The sequence below is a fragment of the Capra hircus genome (assembly GCF_001704415.2).
Source record: "Capra hircus breed San Clemente chromosome X unlocalized genomic scaffold, ASM170441v1, whole genome shotgun sequence".
Lineage (NCBI taxonomy): Eukaryota > Metazoa > Chordata > Mammalia > Artiodactyla > Bovidae > Capra > Capra hircus.
In genome coordinates this window covers 12,871,500-12,898,543 of record NW_017189517.1, presented here as the reverse complement: position 1 = coordinate 12,898,543, position 27,044 = coordinate 12,871,500, and the positions used below count along the sequence as shown (strand labels likewise).

Genomic DNA, 27,044 nt, shown 5'->3' with positions numbered 1-27,044 from the left:
CCTCAACCCTACCCTTGGGGATGAGGAACAGGCTGACCTGCCCAGCTTCACCCCCTCCCAGGCAAGGCCCCGCTGTTCCCTGGGTCTCCTTTTCCCTGCCTTCCTTACTTAGCCTCGTCCACCGGCTTGGCTGCTAGGATATGGGGAACTCTAATAGACGCCTGGGGCCTTTTTCCCTTTTAGCCTCTCTCCACCTGCTGGACTCTGCGCTTTGTTCTCTGGAATCATGATAAAGAGCAACATGGAAATCACATTAAATGTGACAGTGTGCCACAGAAAGCACGTACCACAAATGGCACCTGGGGGAAGCAGAAGGAGTAGGGGGCCTGCCTAGCAAGTCCCTGCCTGGATTAGTCCAGACCAGCTCCTGGTGAGCAAGCTGAGGGCAGTGGGAGGGCAAGGTTAAACGGAGATAGAAGGAAAGCAGCATTTACTTTTAATCTACACAAGCACTCTGAGAAGGCATTCTTGTCACTATTTTAAAGACTAGGGAACTCAGGCAGAGACAGACAAGGGTACTTCACTCCAGGCTACAACAGTTAGAATGCAGAGATAGGATTTGCATCCAAATCTCAGTGACTACAGTGACCAGCCCCTTTCTACTGCACCATGTCATTTTCATCTATCTCATCCCTGCTTTGTCTCCTCCACAGAAAGGTCCCAGCACAATGGTGGGGACGTTGAGGGTGCTCAGCTCCTTTGCTGGGTTCTCTAGCTGACTGACAGGCCCCAAAGCCGACATTTGCTACTTACATTGTAAGATGTGGGACACCATCAACGCTGTACAGTTGTCACTGCATGGCAGCCTTCCCAGAGCCAAATCCTTCTTTATTTGCAGAGTAAAAAGGTACCTGCAAAGAAATGGGGGGACATCTCTTGAGAAAGAAACAGGAACAAGACAGAAGCATTTCCCTTCGCCCAGACCCAAGATGTTTCAAGAAAGACACGGTGCCCCCAGTCAGGGAGATGCCTGTTGGGGGTGGTGAGTAAGGCATAGGCTTCGCTTCAGCCCCTAACCAGCAGCTAGACCACGACTCGGCTGAGCCAGCGCTTTGGCAGGCCTTTCAGCCGTTAGGAATCACCCTGGCCAAGTCCTCCCGCCAACTCAAGGGAGTTGGCCAGCCATCCTCTGGTGGTTTCTGCCACGTAGCAAAGCCACATACCCCGCCAGAGAGAAAGGGAGATTCAGCAAGAATACGCCTGTGCAGGAGGCCAGGGCTGCTCTGTTCACAAAATGCTCTCCCGTCCTCACTATGGTAACAAGTTAGAAAGTTGGCATCATCACCCAGTGTTCCAGTTATGGAAAGACAGAGGTTAGGTGATCTTGGCAAAGTCCTATCACCCCGAAAGAGTGAAACTGTGGCCAGATCTCAGGTCTGCCATCCAGTTTAGGCTGGCTCCTACCCAAAAGACGGTGTTTCAGAAATCAACTTGAGGACATGCTTCTGCCCCTTCACGTGGACCCCCCGTCTCTGTATCACCAGGGCCCAGCCCAGCCCTTTGCACAGAGCAGGTATGGAATTATTGTGTCCCAAATGGAATGAAGCCAGACTGCCCTTTTCCCCAGCTTTAATCATTCATGCTAAGTGTCTTCAGTCGTGTCTGATTCTTTGTGACCCCATGGGCTGTAGCCTGCCAAGCTCCTCTGTCCATGGGATTTCCCAGCAAGAATACTGGAGTGGATTACCGTGCGCTCCTCCAGGGGATCTTTCTGACCCAGGGATTGAACCTGTGGCTCTTGCATCTCATGCACTGGCACTCTTTACCACTAGCGCCACCTGGGAAGCCCCCTACTGATAATCAGGGACCCAGAAAGTGCATGTTGGCATCCAGAGCTTTGCCGAACAGGCAAAGAGCATTTGTTCCATACTTTCAAGCCCTTATCAAAGGCAATCTACTTTCAAAAAGATGTGTATAATTAAGATTCTACTGCTGACTGTGTCCCTTCTTGGTCCAAAACTGTTTCCAATATTTTATTTTAGACATTAAAACATTTATTGAGTATCTACTGTGTGCATTTCCCTATATAAGATGTAATTGATAATTTTCTAAATAACGTTCTAGCTAGATGTTTTAAAACCAGTTAAGACTTGAAGGCAATGTGGTGAATCAAAATTAACTACAGGTGGTAGATGAAAATACAGACTGGGAGAAAACAGATAAATTAGTAGATGATTATTCACTTCACAAAAGGGTTCATTATGAAAGTGAAAAGTGATGCTCCCCTAAAGGAGTAGAAATGATTCAATTAGAAAAGTTATATTTGAATGCCACTCTGAGAAACTCAGGTATTGGCCTCAAACAACGCTTCCTTGTAAAGTCAACTACAGTTAAGTATTCTCAAATGGACCAATGGGGAAAAAATAAAGGAAGTCTAAATTTTGCCATTGCCTACTTTCAAATATAGATGTAAATGAGAATAATCAGCCTCAATTGCTAAAGGGGAAGTGAATTTCATTTTACTCCTAACAAGAAAGAAAGTAAACTTCTCATTTGACACATTCCTTGCTGTTAAGGAGGCAGCTGCCTGCTGCAAATACCAAATCCTTCCTCTGAACAGCTGATGAATCATTTATCATCACATTGATTCTCTCATTCTTTTTTTTTTTTTCCAAGAAAAAGTTTATCTCCATCAGAATTGGTTACAATTTGAGACTGGACTGAAATGGGTAAGCAAAGGCAAACTGATAGAGATACCAAGTTATGTGGGAAAGGGGCCTAAAACTCACAAATTTGGAGAGGATTTAGAGAGAGAGACTGATATGTGAAAAGACTGACTTCTACAAAAACCCCTCAGAAAAGAAGCTCCCTGTACAAGAGAGGTAAAGAAAAACTGGCCATGAATGATGTTGGGGAATATTTCAGGTGAAATACCCTCTAACATCCCATGACCTTGGTCAAGTCACTCTAGTTCCCAGGACCCGTTTCCTTACATCCTTTTTATGTGTAAAAGTCTGGAGTCTAAAGTCTAGAAAGCAGAGTAAGGTTTAGGAGAATGTTTCCCTGGTGGCTCAGATGGTAAAGAATCTGCCGGCAATGCAGGAGACCCAGGTTTGATCCCTGGGTCAGGAAGGTCCTTTGAATAAGGACATGTCAACCCATTCCAGTATTTTTTCCTGGAGAATTCCACAGACAGAGGAGCCTGGAGAGCCACAGTCCATGGGGTCACAAAAAGCTGGACACAACCTAGCAAGTGACACTTTCATTTTTTTTTTCTATGTTGACAAGGTGTTTTCGAAGAAGTAAGTTTACACTGTCATTTTAAAGGGCATTTTTACAAATATAAAAATACTTTAACATTTCATGGGGCTTCCCTGGTAGCTCAGATGGTAAAGCGTCTGCCTCCAATGTGGGAGACCCAGGTTCGATCCCTAGGTCAGGAAGATCCCCTGGAGAAGGAAATGGCAACCCACTCCAGCACTCTTGCCTGGAAAATCCCATGGACTGAGACACGGGGACACATGGACAGTCCATGGGGTCACAAAGAGTCAGACACGACTGAATGACTTCAACTCAACTCACTTAACATTTCATACTTTATACCTTTTAAATTTTTACAAGTATACAAATATTTTACTTGTATAAAATTAATAATAGCAATTATTAATATTATACTTGAATGTCAATCATTTATAATTGTACAAAATAAATAATTTATCACAATTTATTTTTATATTTTTACTTTTCTACTTTAGAAAGGTTTTGTGAGTCATTATCACTTCCTACCTATGGGATACACACACACACACACACACACACACACATTTTCAATATGCAGGGAACTTAGCTGGCATCATACTTGTGCTGTCAAGCTGCCCTCTGATTGGAGCACAGGCGCAATGAAGGCAAACATTCTTACTGTTGTAGCACTTAATGGCATATCCCCCAAGTGGGCACCCAGGCTGGTTATCACTGTTAGAACACCGCCCCTCCTTCTCCCTCAAGTCCCTAACCTTTGAAAGATTAACACTTTGGGGACCAGCCAGGCCCTCCTGCTCACCAACTCCTCACTATCTCCCAGAATGAGACTGGGATCCAAGCCTTCCAAAGAAGGCTAGAAGCCTGTTCCCTGATAAAAGGATAATGATTAAATAACATCATGCATCATACAAGTACTATACCTTGTAAGCTCTTCTCGCAGATGTCCAGGGTCCACTGGGAAAAATTTCACCATAAATTTGAAAACAACTTCCTTAGGATCTTAAAACACAATATCTCCATAAGTTTTATTTCAACAGTTACATGTCTTCAGAAACACACACACACACACAGACACTCCCCTCTCCCCTCCCCTCCTCTCCTCATCACTCCTTCCCATGGACTTTTCATTGAAATTTCAATTTTTCACAATTGTGAAATGCTGCTATTTCTGAACGGTGCCTCTATGTGGACAGCAATTAGGAAAGTCCTCGTGCCCCTCTTCCTAAATCCCCTCTCTCTCTGAGTTTCTTTTTGTAAAAATGTGCCCCGTTTGGGGCCTACTATGTCCTCTCTTAAGAAGTGTTGCATTTAGAAAAATATACCACTTGCTACTTGGGATTCTGCATTCCTGGCTGAGAGAAGGGCCCCACTGTAGAGGCAGGTGAATTTCAGCTGGCTCAAAGATTCTTAAAGGGAACTAGCAGTAGGGACTGAGACCTCTGTGTATCATAAAATCTACATTAAGAAAACATCTTGGGGAATTGGAATTGACAAGTACATGCTGCTATACGTAAAACAGATAAGCAACAAGGACCTACTGCAAAATTAATTACTTTAAAAATCCGTATCTACTTGCCTTCACTCCTACTTGCATTTGAAAATAAGAAACTTTTTGCATCAAAAGCAAGTGTACACATGCAGCATTAACACCATTCATTCAGTAAATATTTGTTGAGTGTCTGTTGTATGCTAAGCATTGTACTAGCAGGTCCTGGAAATAAAAATACAATTAAGTATTCAAAGGCTGGTAGAAGAGGCGGACTTCTAGACTGACAAATACAGCAGCACAAAGTGGTGCTTTATAACACTTTATAAGCCCAAGAGGGAGAAAAGAGTTTGGAGGAAGTCAAGGAAGGCTTCCTGGAGGAGCTGACACCTCAGTAGGGCCACCAGATTTAGCAGATAAAAAGACAGGATTCTCAGTTAAATTTGAATTTCAGATAAACAATGATTGCATGGGACATACTTACACCAAGAAGATTAGTCTTCGTTGATCTGAAATTCTAATTTAGTTGGGCATCTTCTATTTTATCTGGGAAGCCTACACCTGAGGCTAGTTTTGTGAAAGTCAGGAGAGGTAGGAGCATGAAGTGGTCAGAGGCAGAGGTAAAGGCTGAAAAGCCGGTCAGAATTCAGTGCTTTGTGGATCATGCAAAAGGGTTTGGACTTTATTCCAAGGGCCATAGGGTGTCATGGAAACGCTTTAAGCAGGAGAGTGATGCGGTAAGGTTTCTATTTGCAATAGTTCCTTTGGGAGCAGTGCACAAGATGAACTGTGGGGGTGAGGTGGGGGAGTCAGTTGGGAAGCTGTTGGAATCATGTGACAGGTTATCATCATACAGTGCATGCTAAGTCACTTCAGTCATGTCTGATTCTTTGCGACCCCATGGACTATATAGCCCACCATGCTCCTCTCTTCATGGAATTCTCAAAGCAAAAATGCTGGAGTGGGTTGCCACTCCCTTCTTCAGGGGATCTTCCTGACTCAGGGATTGAACCCACGTCTTACATCCCCTGCATTGGCAGGCATGTTCTTTACTACTAGCACCACCTGGGAAGACCCACATTGTACAGCGGGAAGCACCAACATGCAGAGAGCAGGCGGGGGAAGACACACAAAGAGTTTTCCTCAAAGTGTGGACTGAAATCAACCTGCAAGCAGAAACACCTATGGAGGTTGTTAAAAATGCAGATTGCTGGCCCCCAACGCAGGGGTGAGGCCCAGGAATCTACATTTTAATAAGACCCTGCCTGCCCCACCTCACAGTGATCCTAATACACAGTGAAATCTGAGAACCACCACACTAGATTATAACATATGGGGTAGGGGATTATTTCATACAAAGTAGGGACTCAAATGTGGGCTTCCCTGGTGGCTCAGAGGTTAAAGCGTCTGCCTCCAATGCGGGAGACCTGGGTTCGATCCCTGGGTCATGAATGGACAATGTCTGTGACAGAATGAAACTAAAACACCTTCTGGAAGACCGTGAATGGCATGGCTGATTGACATCAGGGATGCTCAAAGATTTGCAGGGCTAGAGTCAGAGATGTAGTCCTACGGCCAATCCACAGAGTTCTCTAAATTTACTCAAAAACCTAGCAGCCTGATTTTCTTCATCTCAGGCAAAGTTAAAATGATTTTTCAAAATTGGTAAATTTACTGGATGATGAAGGATTAAAATAATACATCAAAGCCCTTTTCTCGGCTTATATTAAGGTGTAGAATGGTGTGGTATTGTTGAAATATTTTCAAGTTATTGCTAGGAATTCTATTCCTTAAGTGATTTTCCATACTTACTTTTTACCTGCTTTGTAATGGGCTTCAGCAGTTCCAACCAGACCTGTAATAACATTAATGAAAGAATTGGTAGAGCATGGCATTGAGTACACCTTTTTTTTTAAAATAACATATTAAAGTCAACATGAAGCAAACAAAAATCAAGACTCTTCAGACTTCTAAAGACAGTAAGGAACAGCAACGCCAAAGAGGTGCTGTGCCTGCCCCACAAGCAGTCTGCCCCCTTGTATTTTCCCAATGACAGCGCACACTGTTGGTCTATAAACCCTTTGCTGCTGACATTTGAATCACTGCTCCCCTGCCACAGAGGGGTGATGGAGGCGTCATATGCCAGGCTTATTAGTGGCCGCAAAGACTAATGAAGGCGTTTGGCTCCATATTTGAATCCTACAGCCTCCAAATGCCAGCTTAGTAGTCATAATGAGCCTTTCTGGGAAGGGGCTAGATAAGAGATCCGCGAAGGCAGGACACAGCAGAGAGAACATTGGGAGCGATGAGACATGAGAGGGCCAAGGAGAGTGCCCTATACACTCATTGGTGAGGTTAGCAGTCTTCATTCTGGAGGCTGAGTTCCAGCCTCTGGAAAATCAGAATCAAGCACAGAGAGCTCTTCACACAGGGAAGACACAAAAGAGGAGCAGCGGGTGGAAGAGTTTGTGTTTGGCAAACTGAAGTGACTTTTAATAGCCAAGGAGGGGAAATAGTGATTAAATCCTGTCATTTTGCAAGGGTTTCAATGGTTTTTCATTTTGCAATCAGGGGTTTGAGCCCTACATACCTAGCTGCAAGCTGCATTTATAAGCAATTCTAGACACAAAGAACCCTATAATGAAAGCAACTTACATTATTTCCAGAATGGCTACAGAATTCTAATCCAAAATACTCCTTTTCAGCAAGATTTAGATGGCTGCAGCTCAAGTTAAACAGCGCCTTCCCGGATGACTTTTGCTAAACAAAACAAAGAGATCATAGCAGTTTTCCATTCTAGGCTAATACTGTTACTGCAGTGCGGGGGTGGGGCATGTTGGGTGGGGAAGGGGAGAAGCACCTAGACTTCATTCAAACAGCTTCCTTTAAGCACAGTTTTCTGATACCCTCCCAAATGAGGTTAAATCTTACATACATATATAGGCATCTATCTGTAGATTGTTTTAGAGGTACCTTTTTAAAAGCCTCAGATGAATGAGAAACTCTCCTGGAAAAGACAGCCTCACCCTTAACTGCTTAGGCTGGATCTACAAATCTACCCTTTCAATGGAATTCTTTCATCAGTTCATTCCACAGGCAATTTGAAGGATTTTCCCCAAATTGACAGATAGTTTAATCAAGATGCAATTCTAACCTGTTTAAAATCCTTCAGTGACTCCCTTCAGGATAAAGTCTGTACTCCCTAGCAGGGAGGCTGGGCCCTCCTCCCTCTCTGGCGGCCCTGCCTGCCCCTCCAGCTTCATCTCTTGCCCTTCCCCCCGCCGCCACTTTCTACTAATCGCAGCCTGCTCCTGGCTCCCCACACAGGTCAAGTAGCTTCATGCCTCCGTGTCTCTGCTCCTGTCATTCCTTCTACACAGAACGCCCTTCCCACCTTTCTTGGCTGTGGCTTCCTCCTACTCAGCTCAGATGCCATCTCCCCAGGAGAGCATTCTCTGATCCCTACAGGAGCAGGTGGAGCCAAGGGCACACTCTATGCTCCCAGACACTCTTGCTTACCTCAAACATGACCTTTCTCACATGGGATGTCTATCTTCCCTGTTAGACTGAATTCCTTCATACCAGGGGCCTTGCTTTAATTTTCTTGTTACTCACCGGATCTAACTCAGAGCCTGGCACATACTAGGGGCTCTTGAATGTGGGTTATTCCAACATGAAATTGACCAACTTCCTCCTCCGAGCTCCGCCAGGAGATTTCATTTTGCAGCTTTTTCCACCAAATCTGCGTCTAACATACTCGTTTCCTGCAAAGCCACACGTATTATTTCTTTCTTCATAAAGTCCCTTCACACTGTGAGCACGAAACAGTCCCTTTCTCAGGCTTCTCTGAGAACGGGAGCTGTGTAGAGCTGCAAATCTGAGCAGAGTGGGGCTGAAGCTGAGGGTTGCAGTGGCGGGGAGGACAGTGATGGGAAAATTGGGCCCTGGCTGATAGGCACAAAGACACGCTGTTGAAAACCCCTAGTTAAAGCCAAGTCACGAGGTGCCTCTGGTGCTGCGAAGGAAGCCGGGCTCAGGGAATATAGCTGGAAATCACCGACCCATAGAATTAATGCCAACCTTGAGAGGTCAGAGAGTCCAGACACCCCCCCCCACCCCCCACCCCCGCCCAACACTCTCCCTCAAGGCAGTCTCACACTGAACAGAACTCACATCTGGGATTTAATAGCTTCCAGGAAGGCAACATCCCCCACCCGCTTCCCCCAAGGACTCAAAACACTCCCCTCTTGCTTGGACCTCTCTCTGCTTGGTTACATGGTCCAAATCTCCACCAACTTGAGATTCATGAGGGTTAACCAGGGTCCTGGTTTTAAATGCAAATAGGCCGCAAAGGGTGAGAGTTGCTGCCTCCTTAGCACCTGGAGAGAGAGCTGAAACAAGGGGGTTTGGTTTTATGTGGGAGGTCTCATTGGAGCTGCGGTCTGGGAAAAGGGGGCCAGCCCACAGAAGGGAGGTGGTTTGGGGGCTTAAAAGGCACTGGGGGGCAGTGGGGAGGGGTGTCTGGGAGGGGGGAGGGAGGGGGTGTTTTTCTCTCTGTGGCAACCTTGCCTAGGGCAAGTGCTGACACAGACCATTCCAGACAGATGAACTCGCTCCTATTTTTAAAGTCCTCCAGACAAGGAGCTGCCACAGGATTTTTATTATGAATTAAAAAAAATTCTAAAGAGAGAGAGAGATGACAGCAAGACTTTTTCCAACACCAAAGAAACATTTCAGTCATGGGCACCAAATTCCATCATAGACTCCAGTTTCTTTGCAAACAATTTAAGAAACTCAAGACTTTCCTTTTTCCTTCTCATTTTTTTTTCTTTTTTCTTTTTCCATTGGGGTGCTTAATCCTCCGCATCAATGCTGCCACATTCCATGTGTTTGTATATTTAAATGTTTCTGCAGTCACAAAGAATATATAGCCGTTCCTGTAAGGTTTCCAATCCAGGCTGCCTTTTTGCTCGCTTCTGTAAGATTCCATACCACGTTTACAAGAATAAGCCCCTGATTTGTCCACCCCTGTATATCTTGCCAACTGGCTCTAAAAGCCTTTGGCATTTGTGCACTCACAGGTCAGGGGCTCACGTGGCTCAAGTTCTCCACCCCCATCTCTGGGAGAGGCATTTCCCTTCAACCCTCCATAGTGTACATTGAAATTGGCCAGCCCAGTGGAATGTGTTGCACAATAGGTAAGGTCTTGGTTCTGTCTTAACATGCAGCCTTTACTTTTTTTCAACCAATTCTTCAATCTTTATTATTTTCCCATAATATCTCTGTTTACAACTTTCCTATTTTTTCTGGACTTCTGATTCTCTTTTCCATTGCTTGCTCTTGTTTAAGCTGACACTTTTCAACATTCTAATCAAGCTCCTTAGGATCTAAATACTTTATCACCGGCCCTCTCACTCAAGAAATAGAAACTCCAGTTTTGAATGCTGCCTTACTTTCATCTCCCTTGGATTACAGTCAAGCAGTATTTGCCTTAAGAAAAATCATACACACACACACATATAAAATAATTTAAAACTTTCCAAAACATGTATTTATAATCTCCAGTCTACAAACTTGGCCTTAAGCATTGGACACTGATTTCTTGGAGATCCAAACTCATTTTCTCATGCAAACAATACTTTTTCAAGCGATCTTGTCTCTCTCCAAAAAAACAGTCTACCAAAGCTTCTTTGCACGTAGGGCAAAGAACAGGTGGTTAAACAAGCCTGGACTGTAATCCTGCTCTACCTATTGACTAAGTTTTTGAATTGGGGCAAATCATTTAGCTCACAGATTGATCTCCCTTATTCAGGCGTGTGTCTGAGTAGCTGGCATTCTATACAGTGACTGGCAAAGAACGGACATTAAATAAACGCTTACTGAATAAATAGATGAATAGATCCAAACATTTAACTTGATTCGTGTTCATTAGCACAACAGTCCTTTCAAGAGGAAGAACAAATTAGTCACTATGTGACCTAGGGCAAATTACTGAACCTTCCTGAGCCTCGGTTTACTCATCTGTAAATGGAGATAATAATAGTATTATTTTATAGAATTGTTGTGTGGATTAATCAAGATAATTCACATCAAGGGCTTAGGATAGTGCCTGGCACATAGCAAGCAGTAAGTAATGTACATAGATAGATAGACAGAAGAGTCTGGAAGAATACACACCAAACTGTTAACAGCATTATTTCTGGAGAGGGGATTAGATTAAAGGGAACTTTACCTTTTTAGTCTGTACATATTTAGATTTTTCTTAAGTAAGCAGGGACAGTAGAAACTCTCTTGTGGCTGTTCCGTCTTTAAGTTGCGTCTGACTCTGCAACCCCCTGGACTGCAGCACACCAGGCTTCCCTGTCCTTCACTATCTCCTGGAGTTTGCTCAGACTCATGTCCATTGAGTCAATGATGCCATTCAACCATCTTAAATACTTCTGTTGTCCCTTTCTCTTCCTGCTCTCCATCTTTCCCAGCATCAAGTTCTTTTTCAATGAGTTGGCTCTTCGCATCAGATGGCCAAAGTATTGGAATTTCAGCTTCAGCATCAGTCCTTCCAATGAATATTCAGAGTTGATTTCCTTTAGGTTTGATCTCCTTGCTGTCCAAGGGACTCTCAATAGTCTTCTCCAGGACCACAATTGGAAAGCCTTAATTCTTCAGTGCTCAGCCTTCTTTATGGTCCAACTCTCACATCCATACATGACTACTGGGAAAACCATAGTTTTGACTATATGGACTTTTGTCAGCAAAGTGATGTCTTTTCTTTTTAATATGCTGTCTAAGTTGGTCATAGCTTTCCTTGCAAGAAGCAAATGTCTTTTAATTTCATGGCTGCAGTCACTGTCTGCAGAGATTTTGGAGTCCAAAAAATAAAATCTGTCACTGCTCCCACTTTTTCCCCTTTTATTTGCCATGAAGTGATGGCACTGGATGCCATGATCTTAGTTTTTTGAATGCTGAGTTTTAAGCCAGCTTTTTTACTCCCTTTCACCTTCTACAAGAGGCTCTTTAATTTCTCTTCACTTTCTGCTATTAGAGTGTTATCAACCTCTGCATATCTGAGGTTGTTGATATTTCTCCCAGCAATCTTGATTCCAGCTTTTAATTCATCCACCCTGGCATTTCGCATGATGTACTCTGTATATATGTTAAATAAGCAGGGTGACAATATAGAACCTTGTCGTACTCCTTTCCTGATTTTGAACCAGTCCTTTGTTCCATGTAAGGCTCTAGCTTTTGCTTCCCGACCTGCATACAGATTTCTCAGGAGACAGGTAAGGAGGTCTGGTATTTCCCTCTCTTTAAGAATTTTCCACAGTTTGTTGTGATCCACACAGTCAAAGGCTTTAGCATAGTTAACGAAGCAGTTGTTTTTCTGGAATTCCCTTCCTTTCTCTATGATCCAACAAATGTTGGCAATTTGATCTCTGGTTCCTCTGCCTTTTCTAAACCCAGCTTGTACATTTGGAAGTTCTCAGTTCACATACTGTTGAAGCCTAGCTTGAAGGATTTTGACCATAACCTTACTAGCATGTGAAATGAGCACAAATGTTGGGTAGTTTGAACATTCTTTGGCACTGTCGTGCTTTAGGATTGAAGAAACTATCTTAATAACTTTAACTCAACAATGCACAGAAAATGCTTTCTGTTCCCCCTTTAAAACATTGACAGATGCTTATGTCATGAAGAAAGATCATGGCTAGTAGGCTACTCTGATATGACTTTGCACATCTATATCCATTGACTGAGTCTCAGGCTTACTAATAATTATTTTCTTGAATATATTTTTGACAATTCTACTTATATTATAATTACACAATTTAATTAAATTGTATATCACAAGAATTAGGATCACAATAACAAAAGGGGTTTCTATGAAAACTAAGCTGATCACTTTGCAAAAAAAAAATCAGTAAGGGGGGAACCCCCCCCCCAAATATGCTATCACATTAGTTTGGGGTATGACAGCAGTAAAATATTGGGGGATAAAAATCTGGAAGGATTCTGTACTCAAAGTTTTCTATGTTAAATGAAGAAATACTGGCAATCATAGATGATGCATTATGAGTGGGTGTCAGAGAAGAAAAATGGAAACACCAATCAGAAGCCCTTACTCAAAAACCCTTGACCTTGCATCAAAAACTCCACATATGAATAGAAATATATATGTTTTATGTCAAACTAAAAAGTTTAAGGTGTTTGTGTGCAAATATACATACTTATTGTGATTCCTGCTTTGGCATATTTTATCAGTTAACTGACCAACAACCACCTTTGACCACATTAGATAACAGATTCTACCTAATGTACGCACATATTGATTGTTTACTTCAAAAAAATATAGGCTATACAATTAAGGCTTCAGAGAAGGATAAACTGGAAGAAAATACAGCATATTATTAACAATAGCATAATAGGAGATTTTAATTTTTCCTTATACTTGTTACATTTTCCAGAGAAATACAATACACATTATACACAATGCCATACAAAGAGTTTTATAGATGCTTCTCCTGTTTCCAATGCTGATTCCCACATTCAAAATACTTCTCACGCTCCCCTCAGGAAATTGTTCTTGAAGTCACAGAGAATAATCACTCACTCTTCTGGCTTTATGGTTATGCCTCATTTTTTAATCCCAAAATATGACCGTACTAGTTCCAGCAGCTATAACAAAACAGCACAGTCTGGGAGGCTTAGACAATGGGGATTTATTTCTCACAGTTCTAGAGGCTGGAAGTCTGAGATCAGGGTGCCAGCATGCTCAGGTTGTGCTAAGACCTCTTTTCTGATTTGCAGATGGTTACCTTCTCTCTGTGTCCTCACTTGACAGAGACAGGGACAGAGACAGAGAGAGACCTGTCTCTTCCTCTTTCTATAAAGCCATCAGTCTTATATTAGGACCCCACCCTTATGACTTCATTTAACCTTAATTACTTCCTAAAAGCTCCATCTCAAAATACAGTCACCTGAGTCACGTGGGGATCAGGGTTAGCCGTTCAACATGTGAATCAAGATTGCTGGGAGAAATATCAATAACCTCAAATATGCAGATGACACCATCCTTATGGCAGAAAGTGAAGAGGAACTAAACAGCCTCCTGATGAAAGTGAAAGAGGAGAGTGAAAAAGCTGGCTTAAAACTCAACATTCAAAAAACAAAGATCATATCACCCAGTCCCATCACTTCATGGGAAATAGATGGGGAAACAATGGAAACAGTGCCAGACTTTATTTTCTTGGGCTCCAAAATCACTGCAGACGGTGACTGCAGCCATGCAATTAAAAGATGCTTGCTCCTTGGAAGAAAAGCTATGACAAACCTAGACAGCATACTAAAAAGCAAAGACATTGCCAACAAAGATCCATCTAGTCAAAGCTATGGTTTTTCCAGCAGTTATGTATGGATGTGAGAGTTGGACCATAAAGTTGAGCGCTGAAGAACTGATACTTTTGAACCATGGTGTTGGAGAAGACTCTTGAGTTGAGAAGACTCCTTGGACTACAAGGAGGTCAAACCAGTCAATCTTAAAGGAAATCAGTCCTGAATGTTCATTGGAAGGACTGATGCTGAAGCTAAAGCTTCAGTACTTTGGCCACCTGATGTGAAGAACTGACTCACTAGAAAAGACCCTGATGCTGGGAAAAATGGAAGGCAGGAGGAGAAGGGGACAACGGAGGATGAGATAGTTGGATGGCATTACCAACTTGATGGTCATGTGTTTGAGCAAGCGCTGGGAGTTGGTGATGGACAGGGAAGCCTGGCATGCTGCAGTCCATGGGACTGCAAAGAGTCGGACACAACTGAGCGACTGAACTGAACTGAAAGTGAAAGTGTTAGTTGCTCAGTCGTGTCCGACTCTTTGCAGTCCCATGGTCAGTCCATGGAATTCTCCAGGCAAGAATACTGGAGTGGGCTGACATTTTCTTCTCCAGGAGATCTTCCCAATCCAAGGATCGAACTTGGGTCTCCCACACTGCAGGCAGATACTTTACCATCTGAGCTACCAGGGAAGCCCTGCACTGAACTGAACTGATATGAATCTGGTGGAGGGGACATATTTCAGTCCATAACAATGACCCAACTTGATAACCCACTTTCGTTACCATACTTGCTTTTTAAGACTTTGTACTCTTTCCAACATTAAATCCACTCTCAACTTATGAAGATCTGTGAGTCATTTTGGAAAGGAGGCCAAAAAGGAGTTCCAAAAATGTCCTGAAAACCTGCATATAGGAGGAGGCAGCACGCCATGGTGGGCAGCACAAGAATGTGGCCCCTGAAGCCAGACACACGTGGATCTAGGTCTGACCCTCTTCTTGTTAGAGGGGTGACCTTGGGCAGACTCTTTAATCTCTCTGAGCCTTCAGTTCCTCAGCTGCGAAACAGTACTGCCAGAAATCAAACACAAAAGGGCCACATATTATATGATTCTATTTCTATGAAATGTCTAGCATAGGCAAATCCATAGAGACAGATTGGTAGTTGCCAAGGATTGGGGAGAGGGGAACAGGGAGTGACTACTAATTAGTTTGGGGTTTTCTCTTGGGAAGGATGATAATATTCTGGAATTAGATAGTTGTGATGGTTGCACAACACAGTGAATATATTAAAAACCACTGAATTTTACAGGGTAAATTTTCTGGCCTATATATTGATCCTTTAACAGAAGGATCATAACAAGCATCTATTAATGATGAAACTATTCATGTCAAATACCTTATACAATATCTGGTCCAAAGGAAGAGCTCAAGAAATGTTGACTGTTTACAGGTTGACCATGTAATTTATCATCCAAATTGGGACACTTTTGAGGGTTGATGGGGCACTAGTAATTATTATATTGTCACATCAGGTGTAAACCAGGACTGGACAAACACTGTCCTGGGCAAATTCTGAGGGATGGTCACCTAGCTATTTGCATTTGGACAGCTTTGGGTCTGTTTTGACGAGGGCAGCATTTATTTGAATATTCAAGATCAGGAATATTAAGAATCACAGACATGACTATTAGTTTATCCACAAAGACACCCATGTCTGATGATCATTCCTCCAGCAGCAAGTGAATGAGTTGCCTTTCAGTCATTTTCACCCTGATTCCACATTTTAATAGGTACAGCTCAACCATAACAACCTCACAAAAAGCCAGGGATGGAGAGAACTGCCTCACCAGTCTTAACCTTTTCACTACTAAACACTTTAAAAGTCAACCCCTCAGCTCTCCTTGAGCTTGTTTTTCTCCATTCTTTATTGTCTGTTTTTGCTCCTTTTGTTTGCCTGTTGTAATTTCCCCCAGCCGAGGCTCCAGGCTTACTTTTGACGCATTCGCCCTTTTCCTGCTCCCTACGCCTTTACTCTTTTGTGACCCTTTTCTACTACTCTTTCAGTTCAACACACCTTACTGAGTGCCTGTTCTGTGCCAGGTACTTTCCTGGACTCCAGGGATACTGAGGTGAACAAGACTCAAGCATTACCACCGAGGAATACATAGGCTGGCAGGCAAGGCAGGCGCATCCGCAGGTGATCACTGTGATTGGGGCTCATCAAGGATGTGTGCAAGGGGTAATGTGACATCACCCCTAGAAGGTAGCTAACCCAGAGCGGCGGGTGAGGGGGTAGCATAATGGATTCTTCACAGAGGGGACATTTCATCCAAAACAGGAAGCAAGAGTTAGAGTTAGCCAGGTGAAGAGGAGGGTGAGAGAAGGCTGTCAGAGGCAGAAGAGATTAGTAAACCTGCTGTGAACAATGAGGCTGTTAGCAGTGTGGCATTCCTAAAGAGTAAGGAAGGTACAGGGACTGGGGAAGTGAGAGGAACCTCACCAAGACGGGCTCCTCGGGTCAGGTGAAGCCATATACCTGAAGGCAGGGCTCGGGTGGAGTAGCTGAATGAATTTCAGCAGGGGATTGATAGGGCTAGAGTTCTGTTTTGGAAACACCGTCCTGGCAGTAGTTAGGGCAGAGCGTCCCAAACAGGAAAGTGCATATGAATCACCTGGAGCTCTTGTTAAAAATGCAGATTCAGAGTCAGTCAGTGTGGGGTGGGGCCTGAGAAACTACGTGTCTCACGAGCTCCCAGGGGAGACCAGTGCTGCAGGTGTGAGGACTATCCTTGGAAGAACGAAAGTGGGAGGAGTGGATGGAGGAGGGGGCAAAACCAGCGACGAGCCAACCAGGCAGGGCTAGCGCATCAGTTCAGATGGAGAAGATCATTGCGTGGACGAGGGCAGTGACTGTGAGATGAGAAAGAGGCGAAACGGGAGACATGTGTCCAGGGTAACAAGTGCAGTTGAAGTTGAAAGGTCACAGAGAGGGAGAGGCCTGCATATCCAGGTGCTCTCTTTGCTGGCTCCCCTTTTGCCTTTAGGCGGAGTCAGGGTTTACATATTTGTTTGTTTACTAATTGGCTCACCAGCCACATGTACAGCAAGGACGCCATGAGAAGGCTCAACTGGCAGTGCGAAGCATCCTTACAACGTGATAACTTTACATAACGTGACATGATAAGCTGGGCTTCACTTGCCTCACTCCGTTTCCACCATCCCTTGTTACTGCGTTCTTCCCTTACCCACCTCTTTGAGAGGGGGGCTGCTGGGAACATTCCTCACCCATGACGACACGCTTGAGCCTCTCCTTTGACACTTCCTACCCTTTGGAAAGAAAACCACAGCTTGTCAGATCAAGAGCTTTCTGCTGACATAAACATATAAATTATCTTTTTGACACCCATCTCTGATGTGTTCCTGGCTTCCTTTTAGAGTCACCTACCTGGAAATTACTTTCAGTCTTTTATGGAGCAGCTGAGAGCTTTGCCATGTGTTATCCCATTGGCAACTTACCCCAATCACCCCCCCCCCACCCCGGCGCTGGCCCAGAGTCAGTTCATCCAGAAGCCTAAGCACATTGCCACTCAGCGTCTTTATGGAGACAATAGTGAGCTAGTCCCTTCCAGCCACCCTGATGGCTAATTTCCATCTCTCCTTTTGCTCTTCACATTCTGAATCCTGAATGGCATTTTGGAGCTCAGAATCAAGTGGAGTTGTCCAGTGAGAAGATCTGACTTGTGCTGAGCAGAATAGTAAATCTGGCAATGTTTTTGATTTTGGTACTATTTAGTGAACTCCCAGGCAAAATCTGTTTTCAGTGATCCTGATTTAATTTCAGCAATATAAAGAAATCGTGTTCTGCATCTTGGTCTACATTCCCTCACCTCCATCCAGCTCTCTATTTATAAGGAACAATAGGCACGCACCTCCTTTGCAGAGTTTGGACCCTTCCCAAGGAAGGGTCCTTCCTTCTCCTTTCCTATTATCTGCAGGCTACATCCAGAGACCTCAGAACCCTTTAGGGGTTAAACCCCAGGACTACTCCTTTCAAAGGGCTGTTTCATTGTTCATTCAAAATGCAAATATTCTGACATTGCAACAAGCAACAGAAAAATGAAACCCATATCATATACATCTACCAATACAGTCAGACACAACCAGTTTTCTAAAAATGAAGTTGAAGAGATTTCCCAAACTTACACTGTGTAAACCACCCGGGGAACTAGGAAACAGAGCTCCTTCGGGGCAGGGCAGAAGAAATTATTGGCCAAGCTATAACCTTCCTGGAGGGTTGAACTCCTGGTAAAAAGAGAACTGCTGAGAGTGGTGAGAGGCTAATTACCAGGTAGCTGCAGTTCATTCTAAAATGGAGCCCTCTCTGCAGGCAGTCTAGTTTTTCAGCATCTGGTGGAGAGCAAGGTGCAGTCAGACACATCAAAGAACAAAGAGTAAGTAGGAAGTCATCGGAGGCCCTTTCCCCAGAGCCCAGAGGACTCAGCAATAAACCCCGGAGGGAAGCACAGTTTAAATGGGTACTTAAGATTTCCTGATGGTGGTAAGCAGAGAGAACAAGCCTTGTAGTTGTGTGTGCACGTGTGAAATTCACACCAAATTACAACTGGTTTTTATTTTATTTCTGAAAACATAAAGCAGTTCAAAGTACTGCCTGTGTGATCAATGGAAGGTTTAAAGTTGCTTGAGATAAACTGCTCAGAAAGATTTCCGGCCCACGTGGCTATCCTAGGGGGGTCCTAGAAGAATCAACCTGAGCAGCTGCCTGACCACTACTCTCTTTTTTTCTATTGAAGTGTAGCTGATTTACGATGTTGCATTAATTTCTGCAGTTCTGTGAAATGATTCAGTTATACCTGTATACCACCCTCTTTACCTGCAGCCATGTTGATACTGACTAAACTATGTTCAGAAGGGAACTCTGGAATCAGAAAGCTCATGTAGGCCCTGATAGATGATACTACCTAGCAGATACCCTTTTCAAGCTCTAAGGGAATGATGTGTCACTGCCTGAGGCCTTAGGTTGGCCTGGCAGTGACCTGGACATGTTGCATCTGATTCATACTCTTTGCTGGATGGTGTCTAAGAGACTCTCATTGCTCAGGATTACTCTTCATACAAAGGAAAGAGAAAAAAAAACAAGATTACCTCCCTAATAGCAATCTTGCCCCTACTCCTGGGACATTGAAATTACTGTGCCTATATTGGAAAGGCTGTTCAAAAGTGACAGTGTAATAATAGCATTCTCAAGATAGTGCTTCCAAGTCCTGTCGAAATTACTAGCTACTCGGATAATTAAAACAATTATAATTGTTTGTTTCCACGTAATGCTTTAGCACTAAATCCACGTGCTGTGCGTGATGCACAACTGGATTCCAAATGGTAGTTTGAATTTTCTTTTAAGCTTCAGGTTGATAAAACATTCTGTGTATATCTAACAATCTGAGACATTTGGGACACAACAGGGATCATTTGATGTCACATAATCCGGGCCCTTCATTTTAACAAGTGGGGAGACTGAGATCCAGACAAGGGAAGAGACTTGTCCAAAGGTCTTCCAGCAGGTTATAGCAGATCAGGTCTTCTGGCCTCCGGTAATGGGCTCATTTCATTACACCAGACGTCTTTACTGAAATATAAAGGGAAAACTAATGTCTAGGTGTATGAAGGACAAGAAAGAGATGAACACCTAAACTTGTTCCTTTAAGTCACTCTTTCCTTTCATGTTTACTGTTTTTTTCTTTATCATCTTTTCTCACCTTCTAACTGTAGTGCTAATTCACTTCTCTCTCCTTCTGCTTATTACTCGTGTTTCTCCCTCTTTAGTTTCCCTTTCCTTGATTGTTCTACATTCCTGCCTCTTCTTTCTAGAATCAGTTTTGCTTCATTTATAAAGTGTTCACTATGTTGCCCAGCAAGACTGTGAGCACATTGGAGGCCATTCTGTTCTGACAGGTTGTGAATTTCAAAGAAACTCTATAAAGAACCCATTAAGGAATAATAATGCCTTTTAAAAGGGCTACTTAATAGGAGGCCATGAAACCCAGTGTATCAGGGTCACTGTAGTGAATCTGTGTTGGCTGAACAGAAAATCTTTTAGAAAAATATTTCAGAAACTATCCCAAGTAAAATTGGATCAAGAGACACGTGTGGAGCTGAGGACTCTATAAGAAAGTAATATTTCAACGTATAAAATATACACCAAAATGTTAAAAGTCTGGATGATGAGATTATCCTTGCATTTTATTTTCTTCTTTTTGCTTTCCAGAATATTCTAATGAATTTATATTCTATCACATAATGGAAGCTGGATTTGAAAACTGGAAAAAAAACTGGAGAAAGACAAATACCATATGATATCACTGATTGTGGAATCTAAACTATGACACAAATGAACATATCTGTGCAACAGAAACAGACTCTAGGATGTAGAAAACAGACTTGTGGTTGCCAAGGAGAAGGGGGTTGGGGGAGGGATGGAATGGGAGGTTGGGGTTAGCAGATGTAAGCTTTTATATATAGAATGGATAAACCACAAGGTCCTACTGTATAGCACAGGGAACTGTATTCAGTATCTTATGATAAACCATAATGGAAAAGAATATTAAAAAAGAGTATGTGTATAACTGAATCACTTTGCTCGCTATACAGTGGTAATTAATACAACAGTGTAAATCAACTACGCTTCAATTTTAAAAAAGAACCTAAGCATCAAATTTTGAAAAACAAAATGCACCTCTAAAGGACTTTTGAGTCGCAAAATGAGTGGTCATGTGAGCCATCACTCAGGCTAATCTGCCTGTCTGAAGTGTCTCACTCCCCCACCCTTTCAACACCCCCATGGTTAGCCAGGTGTGTGTGCTTGTCAACACCTGTGGACTAGGTTTAGGGACCAGCTCTGCCCCGCAGCAAGAAGTCTATAAGAGGCTGACACTCAATTTGGCTTCTTGCCAAGCTCCACTCTGGCAGAAGTCACTTAGGACCTGTGATTTCATCCCTCTTTCCCTAGCAGACATCTGCCTGAGTTCTTGACCCCTGTTCACGTAGTCTCTGTTTGGGTTCCGGCTATTTGGTGCTGACTTGGAGAGGCAATAGCCACAGGCTAGACTCCACTCAGCTAGCTCTGTTCTCCCCCTAACTGGTCACTACCTCTGCTGTGCACATCATAGGTGCTTCATGAGCTGTGGTTTAGCAATATAACTTAATTCCTGAGTGTGCATGGAGCCTTTTACCCTTTTCTTCCCAGATACCCTGGCATACAGTCACGCAAGTCCTGAGTGCTAACTCACTCCTGTGGGCATTAGGGTAACCTGGGCTCTATAACCCAAAGCCTAAGAGTCACATACATCTCTCAGCCTGGCTTAGTCTGGGGCTGATCAATCCCAGGTTTACAGAACTCTGACATCCTCCCGCCCTCCACAAGGCTACTTCAATATGGCTGATCTTTGGTTAGGGTGTGTAACTCAAAACAGTTGTCTGCGATGCTCTAGCTGTACTGAGGGACAAGGATAACCAAGGCCAGAGAAATTTTAATTCATATGTTTTACTAGACACTGCATATCAAAAATTCTAATGTAGAAAAAGAAACAGAAGGCCCAGTATAATGTGCAAAATGTAGAATTGTGGGCACTGGAGAAGGGCGGCGTGGCAGGAATTATGACTTACTAGCCTTCAGTGGGAAACTGGTTCCAAGGGATACTAACCTTTGTGTCTTAAAATTAGTTGCACATTCCCAGTGCAAATTTTCCAATACCTTTCTCCTCTAATTGCTTAGGGGGAATTATTTGTTCAGAAGGATCTGGTTAAACTGACTCATTGCTATTTATAAATCAAAACCAAAGATATTCCTCTTTTCTGAATGTTTAATTTGATATTTGCTTGTCCCAGCTTACAAGGCTCTAATCCACATTCCTCCAAATACAAAAATGAACAAACATGTTTATGGTGGCACCCACAGACGGACTTGGGGAGCCTTTGTAGGCTATTAGGGGTGGAGTAAACCTCTCCTTTGTTGAACCTTGGGAGAGACTGATTAGAACATTTCTCATCTCTGGCAACCCCATTTCAGTCAGTGAGGTTACTGTGACCACACAGTTTTACTTGGGTGTAGGGAGAAGGAAATGGCAACCCACTCCAGTGTTCTTGCCTGGAGAATCCCAGGGACGGGGGAGCCTGGTGGGCTGCCGTCTATGGGGTCGCACAGAGTTGGACACGACTGAAGCGACTTAGCAGCAGCAGCAGCAGCAGCAGGGCTGGTCCAGGGAAACTGTTATAATAACACATGCATTGTTCGTGCCACACCCCCCTTGAGTTAAGACTTTGCTTCCTAGAATGTCTTATTAGCTAACTGATATTTTATTAGCTAACTCATTGGAGCAAGGCTTAGCTGCCTGGTGCTGTAAATAAGAGAATTCATTCTTCATAGCTATTGAGCATCTACTATGTATTGGGTTAACTATACTACAGACCACATAGACTGTCGCTGATGTCACTGAATTAGAAGAACCTATTGTGTCCTTTTGGGTGCAAATCTCCCACCCCACATAGAGCCCCAAAGAGGGACCTATCTTTTTTGGCCTCATGCAATTCGCAGATGCTCTATACCTTATCTTTCTAACCCCATCCATGTCTCTGAGCTGTTTCCATTGTTCATCTGTCCCCTGAAAGCTCCCCAACAGCTCTCACAAGTCCTCTTCACCCAAAGTCAGCTTTTCCCTCAAACAGCCAATCCTGTTGTCTGCATTACCACTCCCAACACACACAAGAGCTAGCTGATAAAATGTGAAATGCCAAGATGACTCCAAAATGGTGGCTTTTGAAAAACAAGCCTTAAAGAGCTTATAGTGGTCGAGTACATGGGCTCTTAACTCACAGCGCCCCATTCAAATCCTGTTTCTACCACTTACTACTCTGTGACTTTGGGCAAGTTAATTCATTTCTCTGCCCAGTTTGCTAATCTGTCAAATGGGGATAGTGATGGCACCTACTTCATTGAGGGTCTCAATGAATTAGTACATGTGAAATTTACATTAGTGCCTGTGTGCTTAGGCACTCAGTCATGTCCAACTCTTTGCGACCCCATGGACTGTAACCCACCAGGCTCCTCTGTCCATTGAATTTCTCAGGTAAGAATACTGGAGTGAGTAGCCATGCACTCCTCCAGGGGATCTTTCCAAACTAAAGATCAAACTCACATCTCCGGCACCTCCTGCACTGCAGGCAGATTCTTTACTGCTGAGCCATGGACAAAGCCCCATATTAGTGCCTAGTAAATGATAAACATTCTTTTCATATATGTTAGTTATTATCATTGCTGTTTAGGTTGGAAAGGAATTGAGTAGTAACTGTGGGATAGTGGGCAATGGAGTTGATATTTGAGAACAGGCACCATTTTGAGAAAAGCCTCTATTTTGACTACTTATATGGCAGCCATTTTAAAGTGAAATTTCTTTCACTGTTTTGTTTCTGAGCTTTTACCCTCATTCAGAAAGTTAGTATGCTCACTGAAAAATCTGGGTAAAAAAGAAACAGAAAAGCAAGAAGAATTAAAATGCTTATAATCCCATCCATCAAGAGACAAACAGTAGTAGGACCTTAGGGTAAAGCTTTATTGAGGTAAAGAATTATTGAGATAATTCTCAATGCACAGCCACATTTTGGGTGACCAATTTTTTTTTAAACTTAGTATTATATTATTTACATTACCATTTGTTAGTATATGGGAAACTACCTTATGGGACATGTAAATTGTTTTCTCCTTTGAACTACTGCAAACAACACTAAGATAAACAGCTTAGTACACAAAGATGTACATCCATCTTTGTACACAACCTTAATCATTTCCTTAGGATTAGTTTTTCCCAAAATTAAACTCCTTAGCCTATTTAGGTTGTACTGCCAGTTGTTTGAGACTTTTAATTAAATACCAACATGTTTTATTTCAGTGTAAAATCTGAATTAAATACTGAAATACAGACACATACCGTGGAAAAGATTCATGATAGTGATGGGCCTTGCTTGGGAAAGCAGTGAAAGGTTTTTGCTACTGGATATCAGAAGCCTGGAGGCAGCAGGCTGTAGGGGAAAGAGCTGGGGCTCTCCTGACTCAAGTACTTGCTTGCAGTTGTATGGCCATGGACTCATAGTTAACCTTGCTGAACCTTAATTTCTTCATAAGGAAGAATTCCTTTTATGTCTTGGCCCATGCTTATCACTCCCATCTCACGGCTCAGTCTCTCAACTCGCTCACAGCACTCTCTGTCCTCAGTTTTAAGATCTGATCAGACCGAGCGTCTCCACAGATCTTTCCCTATAACTCTACTTTTGTCTGGACCAAACTTCAACTTTGCTCCCTTCCATTCCCCTAACATGTCTAAATAATTAGTACCTGTCACTAGGGCTCAGGTTAGACATCATCTCCCTCCAAAAAAGCTAACTATTCACTCATCACACTTCAGTCTGGGTTACATGCCCCTCTCCTGTTATGCCATTAAAACACTCTTGGCCACTGTCATTTGTATACATCACGCTGTAGTGTACATGATTTTATGTTCTGTTTCTTCCACTAGACTATGAGGTCTTTGAGGTCAGGTACTATTTCTTATTTTTCTTTGCATCCTCATTAGCCAAGCAGTGAGGTCTCATAGGAACTTGTTAAATGAGTGACGAATGAATGAAGCAGGGTAATCATACCTATTTAACACACTTATTAACTAATGATTGTATGAAATGATATAACTGGAAATTCCTGGAGTGGAGGTCAGAAAATTGTATCTCATAGCGATAAAGGTAATTGACAGTAACTTTGTGACCCATCTTGTGAAATCATTTAAAATATTCTGAGTGTGAATTTCTGGAGAATTTTTGTCTTTGCTTAAGTCTGTTGAAAGGTGAATTTCGTCATCATAGAAGGAATCTCAGAGGACAAAGGACCTCTTGTTTAAGACAGCTAAGCCCAGCGATTAGTGGTAAGGCGCCATGCCTAAGTGCTTCCAGGGCCTGGGGTCAGCTCGCCCAGACAGACCTCCCCTCTCTGGCCCCACACCTTGGACCCAGAAGTCAAGGAGGAATTGGGTAAGGAGAAAGACAGGGAGTAAAGAAAAGAAGGCTGCAATAAGATTCTGTGGGGGTAATAATTGTAGCTTTTGCACAGCAGCTGTGTTTAGAACAGACAAGCTATACAACAGAGTTCAACAGCCCCCAGACTGGCTCTGCCCTGGACGCCTGTCACTTTTCATTCTTCCTAAGCTCTGTAACCTTCAGCAGATCTTTCCTGTGGTGCCTTGTCCTGGCACCTCATTGGCCAGTTCCTCCCTACCTCCTGTGGTACCAGTGATCTGTTCAGGGTGGATCTCTCCGCAGTAGAACTGGTCTAACCAAATGTTTTTCCACTTCTGACAGTTTGGCCCACAATTGCTTAGTGGCACCCAGAATCACAAAGGCCAGCCTTGCTCTCTGCTGCTGGGATAACATGCTCCAGGTCCTTTTAGGAAATTGCTGGGTCAGTCTGGCCACCTCCTGGGTGGTTCTGCCCCTCAAGTCAAGCCCTTTTGACCCCAAGACACTGGACTCAGCTCAGCCAGTTTAAAGAATTTCTCAGTCTCTAAGTTGCAATCGGACTTCACTGTCTTAAACCACAAGCTCTGGCTAAGCTCTTATTACTGTAATATATTGTATTTGTGACAGGTCAAATAAGGATGCAAATACAGAGTAACTGACATTTAATAAAAAGAGAGAAACTCATTTGGGGATGGACATATACACACTGCTATATTTAAAATGGATAACCAGCAGGAACCTACTGTCTAGCACGGGGAACTCTGCCTCATGTTAAGTGGCAGCCTGGATGGGAGGGGAGTTTGAGAGAGAATGGATACGAGTCCCCTTACTGTTTACCTGAAACTATCACAATATTGTTAATTGGCTGTACCCCAATACAAAATAAAAAATTTAAATTAAAAAAGAGAGAGCGAGAGAGAAACTCCTATACAATCCAGAAGAATCTTGCCCTCAAGCAAGTTTCACTCTGAGAGAAGCTCTGCAGAGAGCTCTAGCTCCAGGGTAGGGAGCCTCAGCTGAAGGGGTGGGAAGGCCCCAACTACCTGACACTCTTCACAGAGATTCCCGCGAGCGCAAACTCGAACTAAGACCCAGCTGCCTCCAACCCAGCTCCAAAGACAGTTCCCCAGTCCCCACCTCCAGCACCTCGAATGTTCTTGGCTTCAGACTCCTTCTTCCTGTCAGCTGTGGGGCTGGGAAGAGAAGGGGAATGCGAAGGGTGGAGTAAAGGAAGGCTTGAGTCCAGGCCTCTTCTCTGAGCTCAAGCATCAGGAGGACAGCCTGGCAGCCAGATGACCATGGAAGATATAAGGCCCCTAGAAGGGTATGACAGGTGACACCTAAACCACATTTGGCCCACTGCTCCATCTGGCCACTGGCCAGACAAAGAACAAGCCCTTTCTTTCTTTCTCAGTTCAATTTATTCTCTGAATCAACAAACCTTAGGCTGTGAGGGGCAAAGCAAACTCAGGAATTTAAACAAAGGCATTCATCCTGCAATGACAAATAAATCCCTGGCAAAGAAATGGCCAACACTGGCTAGCCTTGGATATTATGATTCCAGGATGTTTCCTTTCTGATGTGGTTCAGAAGCTCCTTTGCTTGGAGTACTTTGTACAGGCAGAGGGCTGGGGATGAGCTGATATGGTCAGTCTGTTGGCCAGTCTGTCAGCCCACAGTGATTGAGCACCTAGTGTGGGGCAGACTGCTTGGAACTGGAGGATATGTTATCATGTCCTAGAGAACCAGGAAGCTTCACAACACACTATAGCAACCCCTCAAGTCACAAGCCCACTACCAAACCAGTGACCAGTCAGGGTTTTTAATTTTTTTGCAAAGTGTGAATTTATTCCATAAATGTGTGTTTTATATACATGTTATAATTCACAATACAAACCTAAAGTTTTAAATGCATAATTTCAAACAATTCTTTTTTTATTTTTTCACAAATCAAA

At 43.3% G+C, this 27,044-nt stretch overlaps 1 protein-coding gene across 1 annotated transcript in view; it reads right to left on the bottom strand.

The window, feature by feature from the left end:
* FRMD7 (FERM domain containing 7) overlaps positions 1–27,044 on the bottom strand; it is a 61,199-nt gene that overhangs the window by 19,314 nt on the left and 14,841 nt on the right. The window contains exons 2-5 of the mRNA XM_005700325.2: positions 7,343–7,447; positions 6,500–6,542; positions 4,122–4,200; positions 754–851 (exon numbers count right to left, since the gene is read on the bottom strand). Coding sequence (XP_005700382.1) covers positions 754–851; positions 4,122–4,200; positions 6,500–6,542; positions 7,343–7,447 — 325 coding nt within the window. The remainder of the gene's footprint in view (positions 1–753; positions 852–4,121; positions 4,201–6,499; positions 6,543–7,342; positions 7,448–27,044) is intronic.